General features: G+C 45.8%; 1 protein-coding gene across 2 annotated transcripts in view; it reads right to left on the bottom strand.

The window, feature by feature from the left end:
• The window catches only part of pdlim4 (PDZ and LIM domain 4), a 58,172-nt gene that overhangs the window by 30,231 nt on the left and 2,684 nt on the right, over positions 1 to 25,257 (bottom strand). For both annotated transcript variants that reach the window (XM_080780429.1, XM_080780430.1), the window contains exons 2-3: positions 14,160 to 14,311; positions 796 to 877 (exon numbers count right to left, since the gene is read on the bottom strand). In XM_080780429.1, the coding sequence (XP_080636555.1) occupies positions 796 to 877; positions 14,160 to 14,311 (234 nt within the window). The remainder of the gene's footprint in view (positions 1 to 795; positions 878 to 14,159; positions 14,312 to 25,257) is intronic.

The raw sequence follows: 25,257 nt of genomic DNA on the forward strand, positions 1-25,257 counted from the left end.
GCATAATATATTATGCAGCAGTGTGTCATATTCGAAAGCCGTAGCTAGTCTAAATAGTTTTGTCTAAAATCCAATGGAAATCATACAAAGGATATATTACACTGCCATTAGTTTCACCCCAACAACTGTCAAATAATCTTTTCTTTGGCCAATGTGGTAAGTAGCAGGAGTTTATACTAGAAGAAAAACGTTGGCCTAAATCAAGCCCAGTGACTCTTCGAGTCAAGTATCCTTTTCTTTTGGACAGTGTAGCAGGCAGCAGCAGTAGTTAGTAACAGTAGGAAGTATTAAATGCAAGTATTAATCGAGTCTTGCATAAATCATGTCTACACCATGGAGCAAACCGACTCTTGGATCAATGTACCGCAACCCTGCATACTTAACACAGGACTGTATTTCCCAACCAAGCGTATAGACATCTATGGACCTTTCAACCACACGTAGGATGCCTGGGTAAAAATGAGAGTATATTTTTGTGAAAGAAAAATACTCGAGGTGTGGTTATCATTAACCTGAATTGTTATTGTTAACTGGTTGGGTCAAGCCAATACAACGTGACAGAAGAATGACAGAGTGGCATCTCACTGTTTTGCAGTCTGAGCTATAGCCAGGACATGGGCACAGCTAGCTATATTATATTCAGCTGTGAATGTACAGAGCTTCTGTACATTCTTTCTGCCGTAGCCTGTACTGTGTGTGAACTTGGCGCCAGAGAATAAATAGGATAACTTGGGGGAGTAATCACGATCACATGGAGTAAACAGGATCACTTTACTTTGGAGTAAACATGCTTACCTGAGAGTCTGGCTCCATGTAGGGGCTTGTCTTGCCGTCTTCGCTAACTGTTGGCGACCACACTCTCTCACCTGATCCTGACCTGAAAGACAATACAAAGAAAACAAATAAATATCCATGTCATCAGTCACGCCCCAAGGGGAGAGTCGATCTGAACATGATACATCATTGTGTGCAAAAAGCTTTTCTATAGTGCACATGTTTGTTTGCAACTGTCATTAATGCTGGATCTGTGTTTGGGTACAAAGTAAAAAAAAAAAAAGGAAAACAATTAAATGCCATTTACTTTCATCTTACTTATGTGACTTTAACTCTGGTGTACTTATTTTGGGCTTGTCCATTAAGTCAAATGTCATTTTTACTTTTTGAAAAAGTTAAAAAACAATAAAATAAAATGGCATAAGCTCACAATGCGCCTGGTTGCGGACGGTGTGGTCTTGTGGAAAGGAACCTGTCTTCTGTCCTCCAAAACAAACCTTATTACAGTATATCTCCAGTTTTCATATAATATGTTTTGGCAGGCCTTAAGATTAGGAGGGGACTTACATTCCAGCTACTAGAATAAAGATAAAGTCACCACGGTATTGCTGCCAAATCAACTCACAAGCTCCTTGGGGAAATTGTGAACGCACCGAGTCCTATCTTTTTTTTAAAGATTACCAGTAATAGGCTCAAGTCTATTTCACTTTTAATAGGGAAACAAAATGTCCGATAGCTCCACAGTAATAGAGACATACTGTACAGTAGTACCTGGTAATCTCTCTTCGTGGTCTTCTGGTGCGTGCTTATCAAACAGCGGCGCACAGAATTTATCGCTTGCATTTAAGAAGCAGCTGAATAAAGTGCTTTGGTGGATCTTCTAAGTAATACAATCGCCGGGCTCATAAAATACTGCAGGTCATTTTCCCCCTGAATGCATTACACTGTACACGCCAGGGTGTGATTTACTGCCTGGTATGTTGAATCCATTGCGGTCTTTCGCGAAGAGAGCATTACTGTTGTCTGAATACTTTGTGGGCATGTGTATGTACGCCGTGTGGCTCCGGTCGCCATGGCATCTACCATTAAGTAGTAAAGAATCCCATACATGAAAAGGACTGCGGCCATGACATCACACCGGGCCTACTGAGAGACGGAAGGGTGTAGTGCCTAGTGTGTGTGTGTGTGTGTGTGTGTGTGTGTGTGTGTGTGTGTGTGTGTGTGTGTGTGTGTGTGTGTGTGTGCGTGTGCGTGCGCACGCGCGTGTGAGTGTGTGTGTGTGTGTGTGTGTGTGTGTGTGTGTGTGTGACACTGCGTGTATGTGACTGTGTGTGTACGCGAGTGTGAGTGTGCACTCCTTCACACCTCCATCCACTGAGACCTAAGGACCCCTAACCGCAAAGGGGATGGCAACAAAGAGGGGTGTGTTGTGTAGTGTGCGTGCGCTCTACTGGTGGAAACTTGACGTCTTTAGAGGTGAGGTCATGGGCCTATCGTGCAGCTGCTGGCAGAGCGTTGGTCGTTCTGAGGCAATGTTTCAGATATGAGACACGGAGGTGTTGGTTATCAAGGCTCCGAGTGTCTGACGGGCGTGGGACGACGATGCCTTGCTAATGGGAATCCCCCCCCCCCCTGCCCCCCCATCTCTCCAACCCTCGGATGTCCCCGCTGTTGATGATGCGTTTTGTTTTTTCCGATGGTGACCGGCCGGCCGCGGCACAAGTGCCTCATTGAAAGGCGAGCGAAAGTTGGGTCTCTGAATGGCCAATTTGAAGTGACATTTGGGGGGAAAGTGCAGACCAAAGAGCCACGATGGAGCGTGCCGTCGGTACGTCTGTACACTAGTGATAATGGAAATGAGCACGGCAGTGGAAACTGTGAGAGGCAGAGAGCGAGAGAGAGAGAGAGAGAGAGAGAGAGAGAGTTCAACTTGACCTTGACGTCCCTGTTTTAGGAATGTCATTATGAAAAGTTATATTTTAAGAAATTCATAAAGCATTTAGAGACTATAGGGATATTGTTAAAACTGTTGTAGATTTAGAACTGGGGTCGATTCTAAAATGCCTCCTAAATCCTGAACGAAGTTTTCTGGAAAAACTTCAAATATTAATTCAAACATTACAGGAAAATGTTGCTATACTGTACTACCCCAAAAGGGGTTCCAGTCCTGAAACTATACCTGATCTATTTGACACGACATTTATTCATATAGAGTAACAAATATAGTTATAATAGTCAAAACCTATATATGTTTTGACTTAGTATCCTGTTGTGCTAATTATCCATTTACTGACTGTGTATACATCTGTTTTGGTCTGTATATACTGTATGCTATACAGTTATGCTACTGTAAGACCTATATCCACAAACCTTTACTGTGCTTACGGTGAACAACGTGGGTTCTAATTCTGATGTAACTATGTCATGTTAATGAGCCCGGGGCTATAAGGACTGTCCAGACTCGCTCTGTTGTGCATCGTTACATCACAGACAATGGGTTGTTGTTTCTGGATTAGCCGCTTTAGCGCAGGGTCCTCCAATATTGAGTCAGTGTGTGAGGGATTACTCGCTGAGAATAATGGTCTGGGAGACATATTGAACACTGCTGCTCAGCCCTGACCAACTGCTGCTTCACATTCATCATCCTTCTCTCTCTCTCTCTCTCTCTCTCTCTCTCTCTCTCTCTCTCTCGCTCTCCCCCCTCCATGTGTTCTGAGCCAGAGCTAAATATGAGCGTAGAAAATTCAGCGTTTTAGTCCAAAAGTACAACAATAAAGCAAACATATATATATAAGGCAATGACGTTATTTAATGTTTGAGGTTTTTTAATAAAACAATTTAATTGCTATATATATATATACGTGTGCTCCAGTGCTGTAATTTCGGAATATTGGATGTACACGGAATATATGTATAATAATAACTATAACAAAAACTATGAATATGTCATTTTTGAAAATCATTCTAACTCAAGTGGATGGCATGGAGTCGTCCATGTCTATATAATGACACCGAAAGTGGTAAATGATGTCCCAGCTTGGGAAATTTTCAGAGCAATCAAAAATCCATCCAATTTTACAGGGTGTCACGGTCGACTCGGCTCACTCAAGTTCACGTTCGACATATTTTAGAGAACATTACCAGTTTGGATGCTCACATCGTTATCGCTGTCCTGTAGTTATCATTCTTCGTGTAGAGACGGCCCTTAAACCTGATTCATGACTGTGCTGTTCTGAGAGCGCCAGACAGGCCTGCTTGTTTCCTTTCTCCGTGGATGGCTTAGGGCCGATTCATATACTCCTATCTTAGAGCCGGATAAATGTCGCTTCTCTGTAGAGCCTACAATGTGACGTCATTTGAGGTTCTGGGGGGGGGGGCGAGTACCGTCCTAAAGTCGACTCTTCGGTGCTACTGAAAATCTCTGACGAGCCGAAATCATTTCGGCTCTACTACAGCGCCGAAACAGCGGTAAAATAGGAGTATGAAGCCCGACACAAGCCGGCTGCGTCCCCCGCGCGCACAGCCGCCTCCATTATTTTCAATGAACCTAACGCACACCGGCTCCGTCCGCCGCGCGGAGCCGCGCCGCGCCGCCCGGCGCGCCGATAGAACACAGTTCTATTTTCCAGGCGGCGCCGCGCGCCGCCGCGCAGCAACGCGCCGCACACGGTCGCAGACGGTGTGTGGTGGGCTTGCATCGGCCCTTAGAGTGCCTGACACTTCTCCCTTCAAATAAATGAGCATTTAGTAGAGAAATGACCAAAATGTACAAGCAGCCCGTGGAACAGTATAAGGAAATGTTTGGAGCCAAAGCACCAAGACAATAACTGCTGTGTCCCTAGAATGAACAGGTATAATAATAATAATAATAGACAGGGCATTGGGTACACTGTAAAACAACCAGTGTTATTTTAACTCAGAGAGCCATATCAGAGATATTTATACACTCTCTCGGGGTAAAATCAACACGGAGGAGTTTATACAGTCATGTGTTGAGAAACTGGAGCCGGGAAGTCCATCATCTCTATTTCTTTCCCCCATATTAGTGCAAGACTTTTCTAATCTCTCTCCTGTGTCTGTCTGCCTCTGGCCTCCCCGTGCCAAACTGTCGAATGATGAATCTGAGGCTCGCGCGGCATCAAGAGGAGTCTGTGAATAATACCCCACGCTTGTCAGGATTACCCGCTTTCAAGTTTGATGCCGTTGCGTGTCGACCGGATCGCCGCGCTCTATCCTGCCGCGCCGTGCTGGCAACGCCGGGGCGAGATGTTTCATATTAACCCATTTTGCGCGGGAACCCCCTTTTGGTGTTTTAAGCATTGTGTTGTACTTTAGCTATTGGAAAATAGCAGATCTACAAGCTCATAGCGCGGCCGCGCTATGAGCTTGTAGGTCTGCTATTTTTGAAAAATCGTGAAACTGTGACACAAACAAACCTTTGAATATATTCTTCCAGAGCGAACGTTTTTAACTCAAGTCTTTGCTTCTGGGGGAGGTCCCTGGAACTACATATTTTTTTCAGATAGGGGTCGGCAGCCAAGTAAATAATGATATTGGGGGTCCTTGACATGAAATAGTTTTCATCATGTTTTAGAAGACATTTGTAGAATGGAACTTCTAGGTCTAAATGGGTTAAGAGTATGTCTAGATTGGGGAGCCTTGGCCCTTACCTCATCTTTGAAGCCCCCTCTCTCTCCTCTGTCTGGCTCTAATGCCAAGGAGAAGATAAATAGGCATACAGTAGACTAGTTATGCGTGCATAATATACTGCATATATTCACACGTCACATCATGGAGGACTGAGTTCTCCTGAGATTATTTCTAATATTAATAATATCTATAGTCTGACCACTGTCCGCTGTCTGCCCTATACTGCCCGTAAATATTTACATCGCCGTCAATAATGGTCAGAAGGACAAGAAAGGAGAGAGAAAAAGCGGAGAAATGAGCAACATTAGTTCATTAAACCCTATATATTTTGTTTACGCCATCTCTTCCGAAAGCAGCAGATCAAAAGCGGCACGCTGTGAGCTTGTAGATCTGCTTTGTTCACAGAATGTTCACCCCAGTATATAGAGACACTATAGGGTTCATTTGGTTAAACAAAAAACCCAGAAACAAACAGCTGTATCTACTTTGGGTAAATTATAAAGCATTGCTTTTTTTCCCTGAATGTTATTTAGTTAAATTTGAAGACTTGTATAACAATAAATAAATAATAAATCATTCTACAGTACCACAATGTTACGTCAGGGGTAGGTGGTCACATTACAGTCAGAGAAAGAATTTGACAGTCAGAATTAAAGGGATGGAGAGAGACAGAGAGAGAGAGAGAGAGAGAGAGAGAGAGAGGGACCATGCAAATAATTAAAGGAAAGTGAAATAGGAAAAGTGACCAATGTTTGATTCCCGCTGGGGACGCTGTGGGCGCACGTGTTCTCTCCTCCGCCCATACCCTGGGTGGGGTTGGCATGAGGGCCTTAATTCTGTGTGGAGTTTGCATGTTCTCTCTGTGTCCCCTATAGGGCAGGGGTTCTCAACCTGGGGGTCCCCACTCCCCAGATTATTATTGGAGAAGAAAAATGCAACTGAATGGCTCGCGAGACATGTCCAAAGCACCCCTGTAAGGTATAGGTACCCACATGCCGTAATCCTGGCCTCTATACTGCCTCCCCCTGGCCAGCCGGTGCGACTGATGGAGGAGAAAGGAACTGGTTGGAATAACGTGTTCCTTCCACGCGCTATACGTCCAACCATGCAGAGACCAACTCTGGTCCAACTCCCCTCCTGTCCTCGTGCATTATAGAAGGAAGCATGAGGTCAGTCCGTTGCTCTCCCCAGGTTGGGCAGAGGGAGCGTAGAGAGCTCAGGATTACATTAGATAATTGACACAGGGTGAACAGAAAAAATGGGTTGCAACAATCGTGGGATAAAAAAAGAAAAGAAAACGAGTGTCACTGACAGGAAAGTCTCCGAGGAGAGGCCCAGTCAGACCGCGGTCATCGCTATGATCTTCTTCTTCTTCACCACCTCCTCCTCCTCCTCCTCCTTCTTCTTCTTTGGTCATACTTTCCCTTGCCTGACCTCTCCCTGCCAGATACAATTTCCTGATTGGGGAGATTTAGCTTTTGGTGCGGTGGATGAGTTTACTTTGGCTGCACACATTCTCCATGTTTGAGGAGAACACAGGGAGACAGACGGGAGAAACGACTTGCCCTCAAATTAAGATGTGGCCGGACTTTTGTTTTTCTTTCAATGTTACGCCATACTGTATATCCATTTGGAGGAAAGAGGGAAATTATTACCTGTTCATCGCTCGGTAATTATGAAATATGGAGTGTCTCCTTTTGTAGATGTGTTATCTTTTTTAGCAGATAAGTTACTAAGACCGTCGTTTGCTTAAAATGTGTACTTTCAATCTTCTTCTTTCTTTTTTTGTAAGACTATAGGTCTCTCATTCCGGAATGAAACTTTCCATCCGTCCTTCAAAGTTCAGCAGCTATCATCAAACCCATCTCATAGCCGGATTGAACCGGTTTTCACCGCTATCACAGAGTTTACGCTCGTAAATCAAACGCTATCGGGGGGACACACACAGTTCCTGTGTTATTTGTAATGAGAGACGGGATCAGAATGATCTCCTCCTCTAGGTTCGGGGAACGGCGGAGTCTCTGCAGTTTACAGAGAGGGGCTGTCGTCGCCGCCGCCGACAGAACTCCGGTGTCTGTGTGGTGGTGGTGGGGCTGTGATTAGAAGACCCTGCGTCTCTCTGCGATGACTAGCCCATTCTGACCGGGCACCCATTTTGGTGTTGGCATCATGTTATGCTTTAGCTATTGAAAAATAGCAGATCTACAAGCTCATATCGCGCCACCGAGTGGCGCGATACGAGCTTGTAGGTCTGCTATTTTTGAAAAATTCGAAGAACGACTGACATTTTTAGAATCTGATCTCAGGTCAGAATGGGTTAATCAGACCAGTGTGTGTCCCGTGGAAACCTCGTATGAATCTGATCTCAGGTCAGAATGGGCTAGATCAGTTGAAAGCGGCAGGGAGGGAGGGATGGCTGTGGTCTCTCTCTTCCCTATATGACTCCCTTGATGTTATGCGTTCTTTTTATGACCGCAGCAAACGGAGGCCTGAGGACCAGAGTGGAACATGGAGATGAAGGGATGAATGGGTTGGGGGGGGGGGTTGGGAGTATAGCGGGGTATAGAGGGTGGAGTTGGGGGTTCCTTGTTCTCTCGGAGGTCACTTTCTTTCCCCTACTCCCTCACAGCTGGAGTCCTGTGTTCCTTTCGGACCCCCTGCGGACCCTGTTCATAATTCCTCGGCGGTGAGTCACGGGTCACGGAGTCAAAGCCAGACGGTGGTGGGGGGTGGGGGGTGGGGGGGGGGCAAAAAGCTGTCTTTTCTCTGCCTGTTGTGTCCAAATCCATTAAGCCTCTCCTCCGGGTGCCGTTGTGTGCGATCTGGACCGCGGACTCACACGACGCGAGCTGCACGCCTCACACTCACAGAAGTGCAAAACAGGCACACACATTGTCCACGCGGTCAAATCCACAGTGTGTGTGTGTGTGTGTGCGCCTGCGCGTGCGTGCGTGTGTGTGAGGATCTTTCCGAAAGGGGCCTGACCATCAGTGGAAAAGCACAACCCAAACCCTCATCGGTCCCGGAGGCCTGCTTTCTGACCGCCGTGCTTTTTCAGAGGAGCACAGTCTAGGAAGGAAGATACGGAGAGTGGAGGGAGAAGGAAATATTCCAAGGGAAAGGATGAGGGAAAGGGGAAAGCATTATAAGAAGGGAGGTGAGGACGGAATGAAAATACGTAGACGGGAGATGTAGAGCGACGGAGGAGGCAAAGCAACGGGGGGCTCGAGGGAAAGGTGGAAGCCGAGAGGCTGATGGGGAGAGGAAGAGATGAAGAAGGGGGAGGAGGTATTATACGGTATCTGGGAAGAGGCGGAAAGAGGTGAGGGTCTTCACTGTAGCTGCTTCGTGTCAACGCGAGGATGCACGAGACAGTGCACTTTGCTTTGCATCTCGTCCAGGTCCCTCTGCTCGGACAGGGGCCTCGCGCTTTAGCAATGACCAGCCTTTCCTATACACGGCACAGCTCCTTGAACACACCGCCAGATGCTATATAACATGTCATTGTTTCCGACCTCCCGTTAGTCTGACCATTACTAACCTCGGTCTCAACCGGCCACGTAGGTCACTAACCCTAACCTCAGTCTTAGACTAACGGGATGTCGGACTTATGGGCAGACCAAAACATGGACTAGCATAGTGGTGGGCCTGCAGCAGTGAGAGGTGTCATAGAAACTAGACTCTTTCTTTCTTTCTTACTCCTTACTTCATCCCTCTCTCCTCTTTTCCTTTCCTCTCCCCTGCTCCGCCTCTCACTCTTTTTTTTTTACCTTTGCTCCTAAAGTTGCAGTTTGCCCATTCCAGGCCGCTGCGTGACTAACGTATTAATAATACTGTCCTACCATTTGGTTTGAAGGCCGTTTATGCCGTGACCATTTCACCCCGAGAACAGATGCTCCACCGTGCCGAGCCCAGTCTATTATGTTGGGTTTTTTTCTTTCTTCTTTTTAATCCTCTCTGCCACGAGCTTTTATGGGGTTCGTTGGTCAACTAGCCCAAAAGGGCCCAGAACAGAGAGCGGACTGAAAACTGGTCTATGAGCTATATGACACATTATGAAAGATGGTGGGTGGGTGGGTTTGGTTATGAAAGTAATGAATGCTGAGACATTACTAGGGAACATTCTTGCGCTACAAGAGGCCTCTGTGGCTCAGCTGCATCCAGTGTAATTTAGGTTCACAGCAGACGTGTAGGCTCATATATTTGTCCAACGGCAGCAACACAAAATTACAGGTCTTCGGTGCCTCGCTCTCTCTCTCTCTCTTGCTCTCTTTTGAGTTCTTTATGGCTTAGTCCTTATAATGAGGTCTGAGGCCTGTTGTTCTCTGAAATATTATTTTCTGGTGAGTCAGTGCAGGGTTGTGCAAGTCCCTCCCAGACTCTGTGATGGTGGTTTTAACAGCTAAAGCCTCTGGGCTTACCCCCAAGCCCACAACAGTACGGTTCACGTACGTACACCAAACAGCGTGACATTTTGTCACCGCACAAAAGATGACAACTTCACCGTACACCAGTGGCCTGATCTGCAGATGACACGCAATCGCTGTTCCTCAGTGGTAAAAGAAATACTCTTTTTACTGAAGTTAAAGAAGCAATACCACAATGTAGAAATACTAGCAAAAGGCTGGTATTTGCAAATGTACTTGTGTAAAAGTGCAAAAGTAACGAGTATAGAATTAGGAGTAGGCAGAACGAGATTTGTCCTGCGTTGGGAGACAGAGTGCAAGGAGAGAGAGAGAGAGAGAGAGAGAGGAGGAGGAGGGGAGGAGGGGGGGAGAGGGGAGTTGCACCACTCAGTTCACACGGGTGTGATTTTTTTATATGCAAGTGCAAGAGTATGTGTGTGATAGTACAGTATGTGAAAAAAGGACTTCAGTACAAATATAGTTTTTCAAAACATGTCACGATTAGACGCGTTGAGACGAGCTTGTAGTTCTGCTCATTTTGAATAGAAAGTATAAAGTATGGCTTAATTAGTTCATGTATTGTTGTTCTTGAGGGGCTCGAGCCCCTCCAATGCGATTGGAGGGGCTTGAAAATGTCGTCATATGGCAGCCAAGTCTATGGACTTGAGATCTACAAGCTTGCGCCACGAGCTTGTAGATCTGCTATTTTTGGGTGCAAATCTTTTTAACTCAAATCTTTGCTTCTGGGGAGGAGGGTCCCTGGAACAACATACTTTCAGATGGGGGTCGGCGGCCAATTACATATCATTTTGGGGGTCCTTGACAATGACAATGTCCGAGAACAACTGACACAGAGACATGAGGTGTATGAATACAGTGGTTCACACTATAGTGCCATGTAAATGTTCATGTAAAAAGTGCGACATTTGCCTCTGAGTAATAGTCGTATATAGTTAAATTCCACCACTGCTCTCGCTTGACAAAAACACGACTCTCTTGTTGTCCAGAGAATGAATAACGGGTTCTTGGGGATGCTGCAGTGTGCCGTGAAAAAAGTAGAGACTTTGACACGCAGTGAAAATATGTGTAACGAAGATTGCGTGGATGGATGGATGGATGGATGGATGGATGGATGGATGGGGTGACTTTTTTTTGGTGCCCTATATATATATCCCCTGGCTCAGGGAGAGAAACCCAACGCTATAAGCTATACGCTCATGCCTTGCCTGCATGTGTAATTGAGTTTCCAGCCCGTATGCACAGTGAAAGTCTTGGCCGTAAAATGGCATTCTCTACAGTACTGAAGGGCCCATGTGGATTTCTCACTTGGTCTCTATACAATTCTTTTGCCCATTAACTAGGCAGGCCTCTCTCTCCTTCTCTCTGAGAGGCTCCCTCTACCCCCCCCCCCCCCCCCCCCCCCACACCATTCTCTCTCGCCTTTTCCCTCTCTCTGTCAATCTCTCTCTCTCTCTCTCTCTCTCTCTCTCTCTCTCTCTCTCATGCTAGCAGGTCATATCAGCTCTGGGGCACTAGAGGAATGGGTTACGTACAGTGCATACCTCTCTTCCTCCTTATTCCTTCTAATTTCCATCCCTCCTTGACGCCCCCCCCCCCACCCCCACCCCCCTAGCCTGATTATCAGACTCTGAAGCTTCTTGAAGAGAGTGGGCGGGGTCTATGGGCTGGACCCCCCCCCACCCCTCCCCCCCATCCAGCAGCAGTGATGGTACAGTTGAGGCTGTGTCATAACTCAAGCGATATACACAGATGAAGAGGTCACATACCAGCAGATAGCAGCTGGCCTCCAGCTCGCTCTGCCTCCGATGCACACCGCCGTGTGATCTCGGTTCGCGTCCAACATGTTATCTTATTAGAGGTCAACGGAGAGCAAGAGGAGATGGACGAGCAGCGCGGTGATTTCCAACGTCGTTGCCCACCGCATGTGGCTTTCAACTCGGACCCAATAAATCCCAATTAGAGCTTATTGAAAAGCATGCTTGTGATCAACCAACAGATCGTAAAACATTTTTTTTATTGAGGAGAATTGATATGGTTATACAGTTGGAACCGGGGATGTTTCTAGAGACAGATGAAAGCTGTTTTTCAACAATCATACGTCGTTCTATAAGCTATAGTAGGATTGGGAGAATCCAGGCAGGGAATAGCCTGTCCTGCCCTGAACTGTGTGTCACAGCTATATATGAATCACAAGTCAGCATGTCTGGGTTTTGCCGGAGAAAAAGTCAAGTAAGCGTCTCTGACTGGCTGAGCTATAGAGCCTGTAACAGACGTTGGTGGATGGTGCATGGTTGGTCGACAGCAGTCAAGCCCTATATATACTGTACTTCTGTCACACGAATATTTAGGCTGACATTTTTCAATAGTTGTGTCCCAGACATTAGGGGCTCCATTTTCGTCACCGCTAAACCCCTTATCCCTAAACTTCTTTGCCCTTTTTTTTTTACTATTTTGCAAAACATTTTTGAATAGTTCAACTAGCCAATCTACATTGCCACGTTGTGAGCTTCTAGACTGGCCATTTTAAGTATTCAAAAATGTTTTGCAAAATAGTACGTTTAGGGATAAGGTGTTTAGCGGTGACGAAAATGGAGCCTTAGATGTCTATATCTAATCATGTGGCTACCACATGGTGAAATGATCACAGCATTTCGTCGAGTTTGGCAGGTATCTATAAGGACACCCTCTAACAGATCTGGATGAAATAGTATTTACATTCCATTTGTGTTAGCGGACTCGTTGTTGGTGTATATCTTCCTTTGAAATAAGAAATCAAGGTGACTCAATCTGCTTCACTTTTACGCGACTTAAGACATCCTAATGCAGTAACCCTCATCCGCCTGGACTTACAGACGCGTCAAAACAAACACCGCTCTTATAACTGTATGTACTATAGATGCCCCAGGTCAGCTCTGATAACGGCCGACCCTTCCCCAAACACGCTGCTGCTGCTACTACAGCTGTGTGTGTGTGGGGGGGGGTCTCCTCGGGTTTGAGGCTTTTCAGGTCCCACTGTGCATTGTGGTTGGACTGTACTTTGTGTATCCTAAAATAGATTTACTGTCCCTAAGTGTAGGTATACATGAGGATACTTAGCGCGGCGCAGTCTGATATATGGACCGGAGCACTAGTTCTCAGAGGGGGCCACTGCAGTCTTGTTTCGTGGAACAGGGAAAAAGTCGACATTCCAAAAAACGGAAAGAAAATATCTCTTGACAATATTTATTAGGACGAAGCTTGGGAGTCCCCTGTGTGTGTGTGTGTGTGTGTGTGTGTGTTGGACTTCTGATTCTTATGTCCACTGAATGTGCAGTGCTAGCTAGCTCCTAACCACTGCAAACAAGTGTGTTATGTCTGATGCCCTGCGAGGACAGAGCTAAAACACTCCAGTTGTCACTTCAGAGCTCAGAAACCCACACTGTGCTCTTCATCCGAGAGAAGACTATACATGGGATACTGACGTTGCCGAGGTCAGTTCTATATACACTTTTCAGCACTCTGGTAACCCAAAGACAAAACGGTCTTATTAGAAATCTGGGAAGAGAGACTGACATTTCACTTTTCCCCTGGCATTCCCCCCCCGATCTCTGTCTCTTTCACTCGCACTGTTCCTCTCTCAATATCCCTCCGTCTCTCTCTTTATTACTGTTTAGACCAGAGATTTCCGCTCGGGAGGCGAGCTCCGCTATTTTTGATCAAACCACATCGCTCGTGTCTTGCCTTATACGGCCCGCCTCGTCACATTCTCACACATTCTTAGTGTTGCTACGCTAAAAGTGACGTGCCCGATGGTGGAAAGAGAGAAGTTGTCATATCAAGAACCACTTAAATAAATGTCTTTCTAATCATTTGGCTTCTTAAAAGTGCATCTCAATGTATACGCCTCGAGGCTCATTGAGTTTGACGGCATGGGGCAGACGATAGATCACTTTGACTAACATAAACCAGTCAACTCTATAAGTATGACTCAACTGTACCTATATACGTATATGTGGAGCCGACTATAAGCCTGGATGGGACACAGTGAGTGACCTCGGTTATGAAACTCCTTCGACTCATGTGTGTTAACGAGCTGTGAGGTCCATTAAGACACGCGTGGGTCGAGAGCGAGGCCCTTGTTGAGGGTCTACTCTAAACCTATATGGCTGCCGATTACTGTATATACGTGACTCATGGTCGACAGTACACAGACTTTCCCAAAAAGAAAACGGGTTATTTTTAGGCTCACGGTTCCTGTAAGCCACTGGATGTGCCGATAACCAAATTGTATAAAGTATGTGCGTGCGTGCGTGCATGCGGTCAGCATACCTGTTTATGTGTAGTCTGAGTTGCTGGGTGCAGGTTTTGATCCGGTTCTGAGCGTCCATGTGTGTCATGGTCTCTGTTTTGTCTCCATTGATAGCCAGGATGATGTCCCCTGGAACCAGGTCCCCCTGGGCTGCCTTACTGCCTGGTGTTACCTGTTACACACACACGCACACACACACACACACACACACGCACACGCACACACACACGCACACACACACACACACACACGCACACACACGCACACACAGAGGCACAGAAAACGAGAAGAAGAAAAAAGGAGATTTGTTAAGGGCGGTAAAACAATTGCTATCAAGTGTCTGTAAAGAAAGAAACTAAAGATAATATCGGCGTGGAAGTGCCAACGCCCATGGGCACAATTCAGCAGTACCAGCTGTCTCCTGATGGGTGTCACGTTGCCTCGGGGCGTGCAGGGTTCTACGTTTACGTTTTCAAACTGCCGGCAACGACGACGGAGAGCCGTCATTGTTCATGCTGGAGGATCGTACTCGACTCTTTGAAGGACTTGAGTGCAGAAAATAAAAAATAATAACGATGTGCAATTTTACGATCCTCTCTCTAGTGAACCCAACTCTACGGTCCAACAGCCATCAAACTAAGTCTTTAAGGACTGTTTTCACAATTCCCCCCCCCCCCCCCCCCCCCCCCCCAAATCCCACGGCCCCTCGCTTTGAAAAAATGATTTCGACGTTACAGCCTGTGGTTGGTACAGTATATATATATATACACTTGACAAGGCTGTCTGCAAGTCATCACATCGCTTTCATTTCCCAATGGCTGTTTTGTACCGGCATTGGATGGGGAGGATCTTTTTTTGGTGCAATTCTCACCACCATGATCTTGTTCAACACATGTCTGACTCTGAATGGAGTGCAGCGCTCTTTCTTGCACTGCTGCAGTTTTACACACACACACACACACACACACACGCACACGCACACGCACACGCACACGCACACGCACACACGCACACGCACGCACCTTTCATTTTGTTGACACTAACCAGGTTCTATTTCTGTGATCCTTCAATTCTGGTACACACAGGGTTCCTCTGGGCATTTTGAACCCATGCAGGAGGGAGAGAGAAAGGTGAGGCAGGCAGAGAGAGAGAGGGGGGGGGGAGTGTGTGGGCGGAAGGGGGGGGGGGGTTGTCTAAGAGGAGAGTGGACTCCCTTTTGAAGGCTTCACCTTCACACACACACTTTGACATATGATAGCAATTTTCCATAATTACGCACGCACACGCGCACACACACACACGCACACACACACACACACACACACGCACACACACACACACACACACACAGCATCCCCCACGCGTCCCTCGCTGCAGGTCATCTGGTTTTAGCCGGCGCTGCTGCTGCTGCTGGGATGAAACTAAACGATACCAATCACATTGTCCCAAGTTAAGTTACATCAACAGAGAACAGAACATCCACGTTGTCTCTGCACCAGTGAAGGTGGAGCACAAATATATAGCTGCTGCTCAAATTTGGCTTTAAAATGTGCAGAGAAAGTGACAATCTATATGGTTTTATTATATGTATTTTATGAAAAGCACATTAATCACACAGTGTTACACACGGTGTGAATAGTCTCTTTCCTCCCTCTATTGTTTCCACATATCCCTCTGACACACACACACACACACACACACACACACACACACACACACACAGGGGGCCATTTCCACAAAGCGATCAAATTGCAGGAGCAAGCTGGAGCAGGTATACGGGGTTTAGTGTCTTTTGTCAAGGACATGCTGACTGGGAGAGAATACTTTTGAAACAGTCAAATCCTCTTTTAACTCTGAGCAGGTATACAAAATGTAACAAAAAAGGGACCCATTTGGTTACATTTGTGTCCTCTCGGAGTCACAGACGGGTCAATTAACGCTGAGACTTTTACTATAGTATACCTGCATCGCGAACACTGTGGAGGATGACCTTACTTCTAACGAGCACCTTGTATCTTAAGTGTTACCTATTCGTCCGTGTCCTGTCATAGAAAAGTCTTTAAGTGTGTGCCTCTCACCACCACTCATTAATCTCCATACCAGAGCGATCACGACCTGACACAACAACATTATTCTGCTGCCTGTTACAATGACGAGTCTGCGAGTAACATTAAGATGTATAGCGTTTGGAACCTTGGAGCTGGAATGTAAACCTGGTGTTGAAATACGCCTGTACTTACTGTAAAAAAAGATACAAGAGGCCCCATAAAATATCTTCGGAACACATCTTCGACAAACAGCATATATACACCCAGGCCAAAACCATGATGTATTTGACCTCAGGGGTCGCACGAGAAATGGAAAGAGAAATGCTGAAATTTACGGCAAATTTCAAAATTGCGAAAAGGCCCCGCAGCCATGAGGGAAAGTTATCCAAGACAGTTCCTGTTTATCATTCTTGATTCTTAATGCTGTTCAAACAAATCGAATTAGGCTAATTACCAGCGGCTCTTCATCTTCTCATATAACTAAGAAAAATAAAACAGAAAAGGCTTTGTTCACGTGTAAACCGCAATCACTATGACAACTGGGTATTCCCTGAAATAGATCACGTTACTTCAGCGGGTCAACTGCATTCGGCCCCCGATTTATCCGGCCCAGTAAAATCCTCAGTGTTCATTTCACTCTTGGAGGATAAACATTAAACAATGACCCGAATTATTTACACGAACGCTGAGGTTTTTTTTTTACTGTGTGTATAGACAGAGATCGTGCCGTCCGGAGTCTCTCTATCCACTCTCAGGAGAACGAGGAAAAGACTTGGAGAGCACTAGTGCCGTGTTACCAAAAGGAGCTCAGCGCAGCCTTTGAAGTTCACGCTCCATGAAACAGTAATAACCCCCCCCCCCCCTGTGTGTCCATGACTCAGTTTCTGACACAGCAAGCGGTCATAGGCATGTTGGTAATGTGTAGTGCTATATGGAAAGTGTTGCTCGCCAACAAGAACTCGTTAAGATAACGACGCGCCGCAATGCTGGTTGGTGCCGTAGCCTAATGCGTTCAAGTACAAGTTAAGTTACACTTGTGTGTGTGTGTGTGTGAGTGTGTGTGTCTGTGTGTGTATCCTTGTGTGTCTGTCTGCGTGTGTACTTTGTGTAATAACTGTAATTTGAAGTTGTGAATATACAAACGTGTGTAAGTTTAGAAGTGTGTCTTTGGTTTGTTTATCTGTATGTGAATGTACTGTTACTGTATGTGTGTACCCTATATGTCTGTGTGTGGGCACTGTACTGTAGACCTACTAACTACAGTATACTGTATACAGTGTGTGCACTTGCGTGTGGGTTTCTCTGACTGTGGAACCGAGGTTTTTGGTTGAGGTCAGGACTGTGTGCTGTCTATGTTATGTCATGAGTGAACGGCATGTGTTGCAGCATCTAGTGACAAATATCATCTTAAGGCCAAGCCGTGACTAGTGATGAATCTCTCACGCACACGCATGCATGCACGCACGGGTCACGCACGCGTGCACGCAAGTGGTATGCTTAGTATCACATTGGCATGAGGTTGTCACTTGTCAGACAGTGGAGGACGAACAGGCCTCACACATGGGCATGGACATATACAACAAGTATGTTAGGTTACGCGGTTAAGTCCTAATCATGGTGCGCTATATTTACATTGCGGGGTGATGTAAGCGTTTAGCACCATGCAGCTTTTGAGCCGGATGCAATTTTGTAATTAAGTTATTCTTTTACAGCCTAGGCAAGCCACTTAGAATGGGGGGGGTTAATGCTTTTCTTGCCTTTATCTCAGTCTATCAATGTAACTACTCACATTAACCCATTATGTTAGCGATTACGCCTATTAACATGGCTGTGTTCCAGTACCCGGTTGGATTTACCTAATTACTCCCAGTGATTCCAACATGGTTGAAAGGAGCATTTATGAGAGGCCCAATAAAAGTGGTGACAAACAAAATGTAAACAAATCCTCAGAAATCAAGCAAACATGTGCAGAGACTTGTTTTCATTCTGTAAATGACTGACTCGGCTCTTGATTGAAGGATTAGCATTGTATGAAATGATATTTAAACTGCATGTTGTTATTGATTTCTGACCGTGGGAAGCATGGGGAAGCTCCAAACAACATATTCTTTCAATCAAACTCTTTCAGAACGTACCGGTATGTGAATATAACCCCAATGTTCAAAACAAGTCCAGATTGGGCCTTTTAAACATTACCAATGACGTGTGTTAACGTGTGTGTGTGTGTGTGTGTGTGTGTGTGTGTGTGTGTGTGTGTGTGTGTGTGTGTGTGTGTGTGTGCGTGTGCGCGTGCGTGTGCGCGTGCGCGTGCGAATGGTTGGATTAATGAAACATCAGCGGTGGTTTTCAAAGTGGAGTTCAGGGAACCCCGCCAGGGACCCTTGAGGAGGTTCTATGTGTCAATTAGTTTTACTGTGTGACTATTCAAACAACATGTTTCAATATCACCACTATGAATTAAGTTTCTCCCGTACAACTGTGACATTCAGACAATTTCATTTCATCTAAACCAAAACACATTTTCACAGCATCAGTGTCATTCATTTTTAACCCCCTGCCTCGTCTGTACCAAAGAGTACATGTCGATGTGCACTTCTTGACGTGCTCTGCGGCGGGATGCCTTGCGGCACAATAGAATTCCTACATTTCTAGTAGGGACGAATGATGTCCTATTTATACTTCCTCGTACAGCATAAATTAGGCGTCGTTGTCAGGCTTTAACCATTGAACTAGGACTAAGATGACAGGGGTGCAGGGCGCTGTAGGCGTTAGCTGAGCGGCAACAGTTTGATTGCACAAAGCCCTCCGTGATGAACGCGAAGTGACACTGATTGTGCCGAGAGCGACTGCATTGGTTGAGCAATCTAAACAATCCCCGGTGTTTCCATAAGGGGCTCTCTCCATAAACAGTGACATAGTTAATGGCTAACAGATCGAGTGGTTTGAAAATGACAGTCTAATGTCACACACACACACACACACACACACACACACACACACAGCCACCATGTGGCACGATGATGCCTCGTGCACCTCCTATGATGCTTGTAAAGAAGTGTGGTTGCGTGTGTGTGTGTGTGTGTGTGTGTGTGTGTGTGTGTGTGTGTGTGTGTGTGTGTGCGCGATTGTGCGTGTATGTGTGTTTGAAAGAGACACAAGAAAGAGAGAGCAACACAAAGAGATTAAACGAGGCATCGCTAGGAGGAACAGGTGTGAAAGCTTGTGTGTGCGCACTTGTGATTGTGTTTTGCATTAAGGTATACTATGTGCCTGGGTTGGGTTCGTGTGTGCATTTGGATAGTGCTGGATAAACAGTGGTGCACATTAAGACTCATCATTGCTCATTTAACTCGAGAGTGACAGAATTGACACTCGATAATCGGTTCCATTTTCACACTCTCAAGTTTAAATTAACATTGAGGATTAGACTGGTGCGTGATTGGCCGTGGGTGGACATTATTCTGTGATATTATGTCATCCTTGTGTACATTTTATTTTCTTCCACCCTGTGCATATTAACAATTTAAGCCATTCTGAACGGGAACCCATTTTGTTATGCTTTAGCTATTGAAAAATAGCAGATCTACAAGCTCATAGCGCGCCACCGAGTGGCGCGCTACGAGCTTGTAGGTCTGCTATTTTTGAAAAATCGAAGAGCGACTGACATTTTCTTAATCTGATCTCAGGTCAGAATGGGTTAATCAGACCAGTGTGTGTCCAGTGGAAACCTCGTATGAATCTGATCTCAGGTCAGAATGGGTTAAGCCCTATTTTTTTTAAATACAATACAACTTTATCGCCATGCACTTTAACCACGGTTGAAGTGGTTAGCTCTCCATGCCCTTTGTTATTTGTTACAAGCTCTACTTCAAGCTATAATTGGCTGATAATTACTGACCCCTCTCTCAGAACTGTCATAAATCAAAGATGCCACTGTCTATGGACTGAAGTGAAAGTATATACCCTAAAGTTTAGGGTATACAATTTCCCCCTGCATTGGGAAATGAGGCCCTAAAAGTTTAGGGCCTGAACAAAGCAATACAGGTGTGCCTTGAGGTTTTGTTTCGTCCTTTGGTGTGCCTTCCTGGGGCACAAAAAGATTGAAAACCACTGCTCTAGTCTACAGCACCAGTGACTGTAGTTTTTTGCCTAAGGGTGCTGTTAACAGGAATCGTAGGTACACAAAGCAGCTAAACTCTAGTCACTAATAACTGGAATACACTTTCAGAGCACAAGTTTGAACCAGCAAGCTTTAGTTTAGGTTATAAGTCGGCAATGAGTCTACACACCTTCTTCTACACGGAGAGCCTTTTTAAATGTTTTTTCTGCCATCTGGGAATCGTTCTAGGCATGGACCTAGAGGCTGGGTGGAAGCACTCAGTCACACATCTGATCCGATAGGCAGAATAATTCCTGGCAGTGCGACAAAACGCCTTTGTTTGCGCGCTGGCTTCGGGACAGGAACCGTGGCCGTGACCTTGACGACGGGTAGGAAAATCCTTCCATCGACGGGGGTTACGAGATTTCGACTGGAGTTTGATTGTCACAGTTCTCACAAAGAAGCAGACACACGCCAAGACTAATAAACAACGGTGCAGCTGTCGATGAAATAAAGTGAGTGACGCAGGTCTTTAAAAAGAATACTAGATAAGAGAGCGGCGCAAACTTTAAGGCAGGCTAACGATGAGACAATGTCCCTTGTGCGTTGTAAAGGCCTCAATCATGCCTATGTATAACACATCAGCTACTATAGATAGATAGACAGACCTTTATTGATCCCGTGGGGTAAATTCAGTTGTCAATGACAGTAGAGCAGTAATGAAACACAGGACTCGTACAGGAAAGGGCCTCCATTTGTGTGTGTGCGTGTGTGTGTGTGTGCGCGTGTGTGTGTGTGTGTGTGTGTGCGTGTTTGTTTTGATTTCTAGTTCATCTGTCCCTTTGTTTATTATGAACACGATATTAATCATCAATGAGTGTGTCAAAACCCCTATAAATCTGATTTGCGTAGCGTGACAATTTGTTGCAGATGGGACAAGCGCCCCTTTAATAGGGGCTATGAGTTTTGTTTACCGCTGGGTTCTTAACCGCAAGGTGTGTGATCACAGGAAACGTCACATTATGTAAGTAGATACTCGGCACTGCAAAAGCATAAAAGCAAGATGAGGTTAGCGTTCTATATGAACCCCGGTATGGGTATACTATACGCTACAGTATACTGCAATGATACAACATATCTTTGATGATGACCTGCACGGTCCACGAGTTGAAATGTCAGATTCCATCCTGGCTCAAATACATGTTTGACAAAACATAAACCCCTGGTTCTGTATGAACTGTATAAGAATATAATTATTATAGAGCCCAGCCGATGCAAGACTTGTGAGTCGGATGCGATCCCAATTTTGGAGAATCCTTAGACCACTGATTATAGTACAAAATGTATTTACCAATATTATGTCACAAAGAAGAATCCTATAATGACATGGCCAAAATAGGGACACCCGGTTGAAAGTGATCGTCTACATAAATCAAATGTCATCAAAAAGTCAAACAATGGGCCATCCATTATATCAGTGTGTGTCTCAGTTGCATCCGGGGGCCAGCAACATGCGTGGCTTTTAGTTTCAAGCCAGGACTCGTTATCGTCGTCTGCTTCTGTCTACATTTGATATAACGCCACTTTGGACTGCAAAAAGCAACAAAAGAGACCCGATAAACTGTCCTGTGTCCACCATGCTATATAGGGAATGGCCCCATAGTCCCCCTGCGTCTTCACACATTATGTTTACGGGATCACCTCTCCATGTAGCTTCAGCGACAACAGGACATTCTTAGAGAGTATCATCTATTATCTTCCTTTCTTTTTTTTTTGGTTGTTGTTTCTCAACGTGCTGTGGAGATGCTGCTGCTGCTGCTCCCACCAGCTATAATTCTGGCTCTGGAGAAAATATAGCTGCCACAGAACAATCTGCGGGCCGACTTATAACAAGCAGCCTGGGAGAAACAAGCCATGTGTGGCTATAGATCACATGTCCTCTCTCTGGTATGTGGACCGAGGGACACGCAGCAGACAGACGTCAGGATTAACCCATTCTGACCTGAGATCAGATTCATACGAGGTTTCCACTGGACACACACTACTGGTCTGATTAACCCATTCTGACCTGAGATCAGATTTAAAAAAAATGTCAGTCGTTCTTCGATTTAAAAAAAAATAGCAGACCTACAAGCTCGTAGCGCGCCACTCGGTGGCGCGGCTATGAGCTTGTAGATCTGCTATTTTTCAATAGCTAAAGCATAACATGACGCTAACACCTACATGGGTTCCCGTTCAGAATGGGTCAAGCAAAGGGGACGTTCGCTTCAGCAGGAGCACGCCCTTTCATAGAGATTTACAATGAATAATGCATTATGTGCTCTTGTATAAAGTCACCTTCAAAAACCACGTGTCCTTTTCTGAGGCAATGTATGTGCATGTGAGCAGAGACTGGACGCCTGTAGAGTGGGTATAGCATAAAGCGCTATACTGCTGGTGGCTGTTGGCAATTCTTCTCATACATAATGTAAACGTTTCCCTTTGCCACACTGCACTTTGGTTTATGGTTAGATGTACAGCAAGTCACCTACGCTTTAGAGACGGCCAAGGGAGCAAGTGATGAGGGAGGGAACTCCAGATTGTAATTAATTCCAGCACTTAGACATAATTATAAGGATAACATAGACATACTGTATTAGATCATAGAACAACAAAGGGACTTTGATATCAATTTAGGAGGATGGATGTTGGATGAATTAAAAGGAGGGGGAGAAAAAGACATAGATATAACTTACGTGACATGAAACGACATATGCAGATACTGCTGCACATAACTCTGGCTATTAGCAGTACTCATCAAGAGATTCCTATATAATGTATGGCTAAGGAGAAAAAAAGGAGTTTGTCTTCAAAGTCTCTCCCTCCCTCTGTGTCTATATCTCTTGGCAGTATGCACAACTTTAGGTGTGTTGACTGTTGAGCATACGCAGAGAGAAAAGGACGTATTTGAATTGATCCCACACTGATGTACTGTCAGTGGATGTTGCTATGCAAACCTGGTCTATTGATCACACTTTTATGTATACGGTTAGTGTATTTCGGTATGTAAATGTGGACTTGTTTGTATATACAAACACAACCAAGAGGCCACACATCGAGCACAGTGCAGGCCTCTAGGTCAGTTACATACAATACAGCCTTCATACTGTACAGGGGAAGAAGATGACGTCCAACCAACCAGTGAACTCGACCAGAAAAATGTGTACTATTTCTAGAAAAACTGAGAAAGTCTCCGAAAGGTTTTCTTCCAGAAAACTTTCCCCCTCTCTCACTTCAACTAGACCTTGAAACAGGTTTCCCCCTGATACGTCTCTATAACGACCTGAAGGTGTCAAAGGGGAAGTTGGACACCACTCCTGTACACACACCCAGTTTAGTATTTACACAGCACCTCGTTGTGAATTCCTGCCGAGGAGAAGTCTCATTTACCGGCTGACAGGGCCTGACCTCAGCACCCTGCTGTATACTGCATGGCAGCATGGAGGCTGTTGGTGGACTCGGCACCCTGCGTCACTTTACCGTCTGCAGCCATTCTAACGCCGTTTTCATTAACAAGAGTCAAGACCCCCCCCCCCCCCCCCCCCCGCTGCCCTAGTGGTCCAGGCGCATGCCACATAATAGGCTCTGGGCCTGACGGCGCGTTGCGTGTTCGAGTCCCGTTCATGACGACCTTTGCTGCATGTCCATCTTCCCTGTAACTATCAACAAAGGCACAAAAAGCCAAAAACTAAATCTCGATACAATTCTTAACTCTGGGAGCCCATTCTACAAACCGTTCTCAACACTCTCAGAGTTTACAGTCCCCCGGGGGTCCCCTGCAGCGCCTGCATTGAGAACAACTCATTAGTCCAAAAATACCACAAATATCACTGCGTATAGAATGGATATTAGTCTGGAACTCTGATGTGGAAGATGTATTTCCAAGGGGCGGTTACAAACGGATTCCAATGACAGCGGGAAAAGTCTCACTTTGAATAGTGGGCCCTGATTGGTCACCCACAACTCTGGGGTGAGCGAAATATAATTCAAACTGAGTGCCAGACCAATCTACCCAGGGAATTCCCCCCCCCCCCCCCTGTGGCAGATTCGTGTGGTACGACTTAGAAGCTGTATTAGCCGACCCAGTGTCCCGCGTTGACCGGCCTCAGCGCCCTAGCGTCACCTACTCAATAGAGGTTGTGTTGGCATTCATTTAACAAGAGCTTAACCTACAGCTGCCAGTTTCAGCGCATCCACTCTAAATGCTTTGGCAATTACATCAGTGACCTTATCGCTCGCTCTCTCTCTCTCTCTGCCTCTATCACATGCAAACCCAGTCACACAAGCATGTGCAATTGTGCATACATACATTCATACTGACTACAAACGTATGCTCACGAGCACACACACACACACACACAACACGCGTGCGCGCGCACACACACACACACACACACACACACACACGTTCACACACATGTTCACAGCCATTTAACAACTGAACATACCAACATACGGGGTCGGGGGACACCACATTAATCAACCCAAGTCCTTGGGCACTAATGGGCTAATGCTTGGTAAATTAGCACCTTTAGCAAAGAACCAGCTGCTGCTATCAGGACGTCTTGTCTTCTGGGATTCATAACTTTCACTGGCTCCAACTGCAGGTGTTCCATATCATTAACTAACCACAGATGAAGTGTGGGGGGGGGGGGGGGGGGGGAGCGGGGAGTGGGATAGACAGAAGAGTGGGGGGAGGGAGACCTGTTGCTGTTGATCATGCTTTGCGCTCCGCTAGCCGTCATTCAGGTTTTTAATTTAATCTTCTATTCTGTTCTGTTTTATCTCCTCTCCTCTCCTCTCCTCTCCTCTCCTCTCCTCTCCTCTCCTCTCCTCTCCTCTCCTCTCCTCTCTCCACATTAGGCTAAACTCTGTCCATCCATCCACAAGTTGAACTGCCTACAGTTAACTGTACAGAATCAGCAAACACTG

This window comes from Protomyctophum bolini (genome assembly GCF_963924005.1).
Source record: "Protomyctophum bolini genome assembly, chromosome: 13".
In the NCBI taxonomy this organism is placed as follows: domain Eukaryota; kingdom Metazoa; phylum Chordata; class Actinopteri; order Myctophiformes; family Myctophidae; genus Protomyctophum; species Protomyctophum bolini.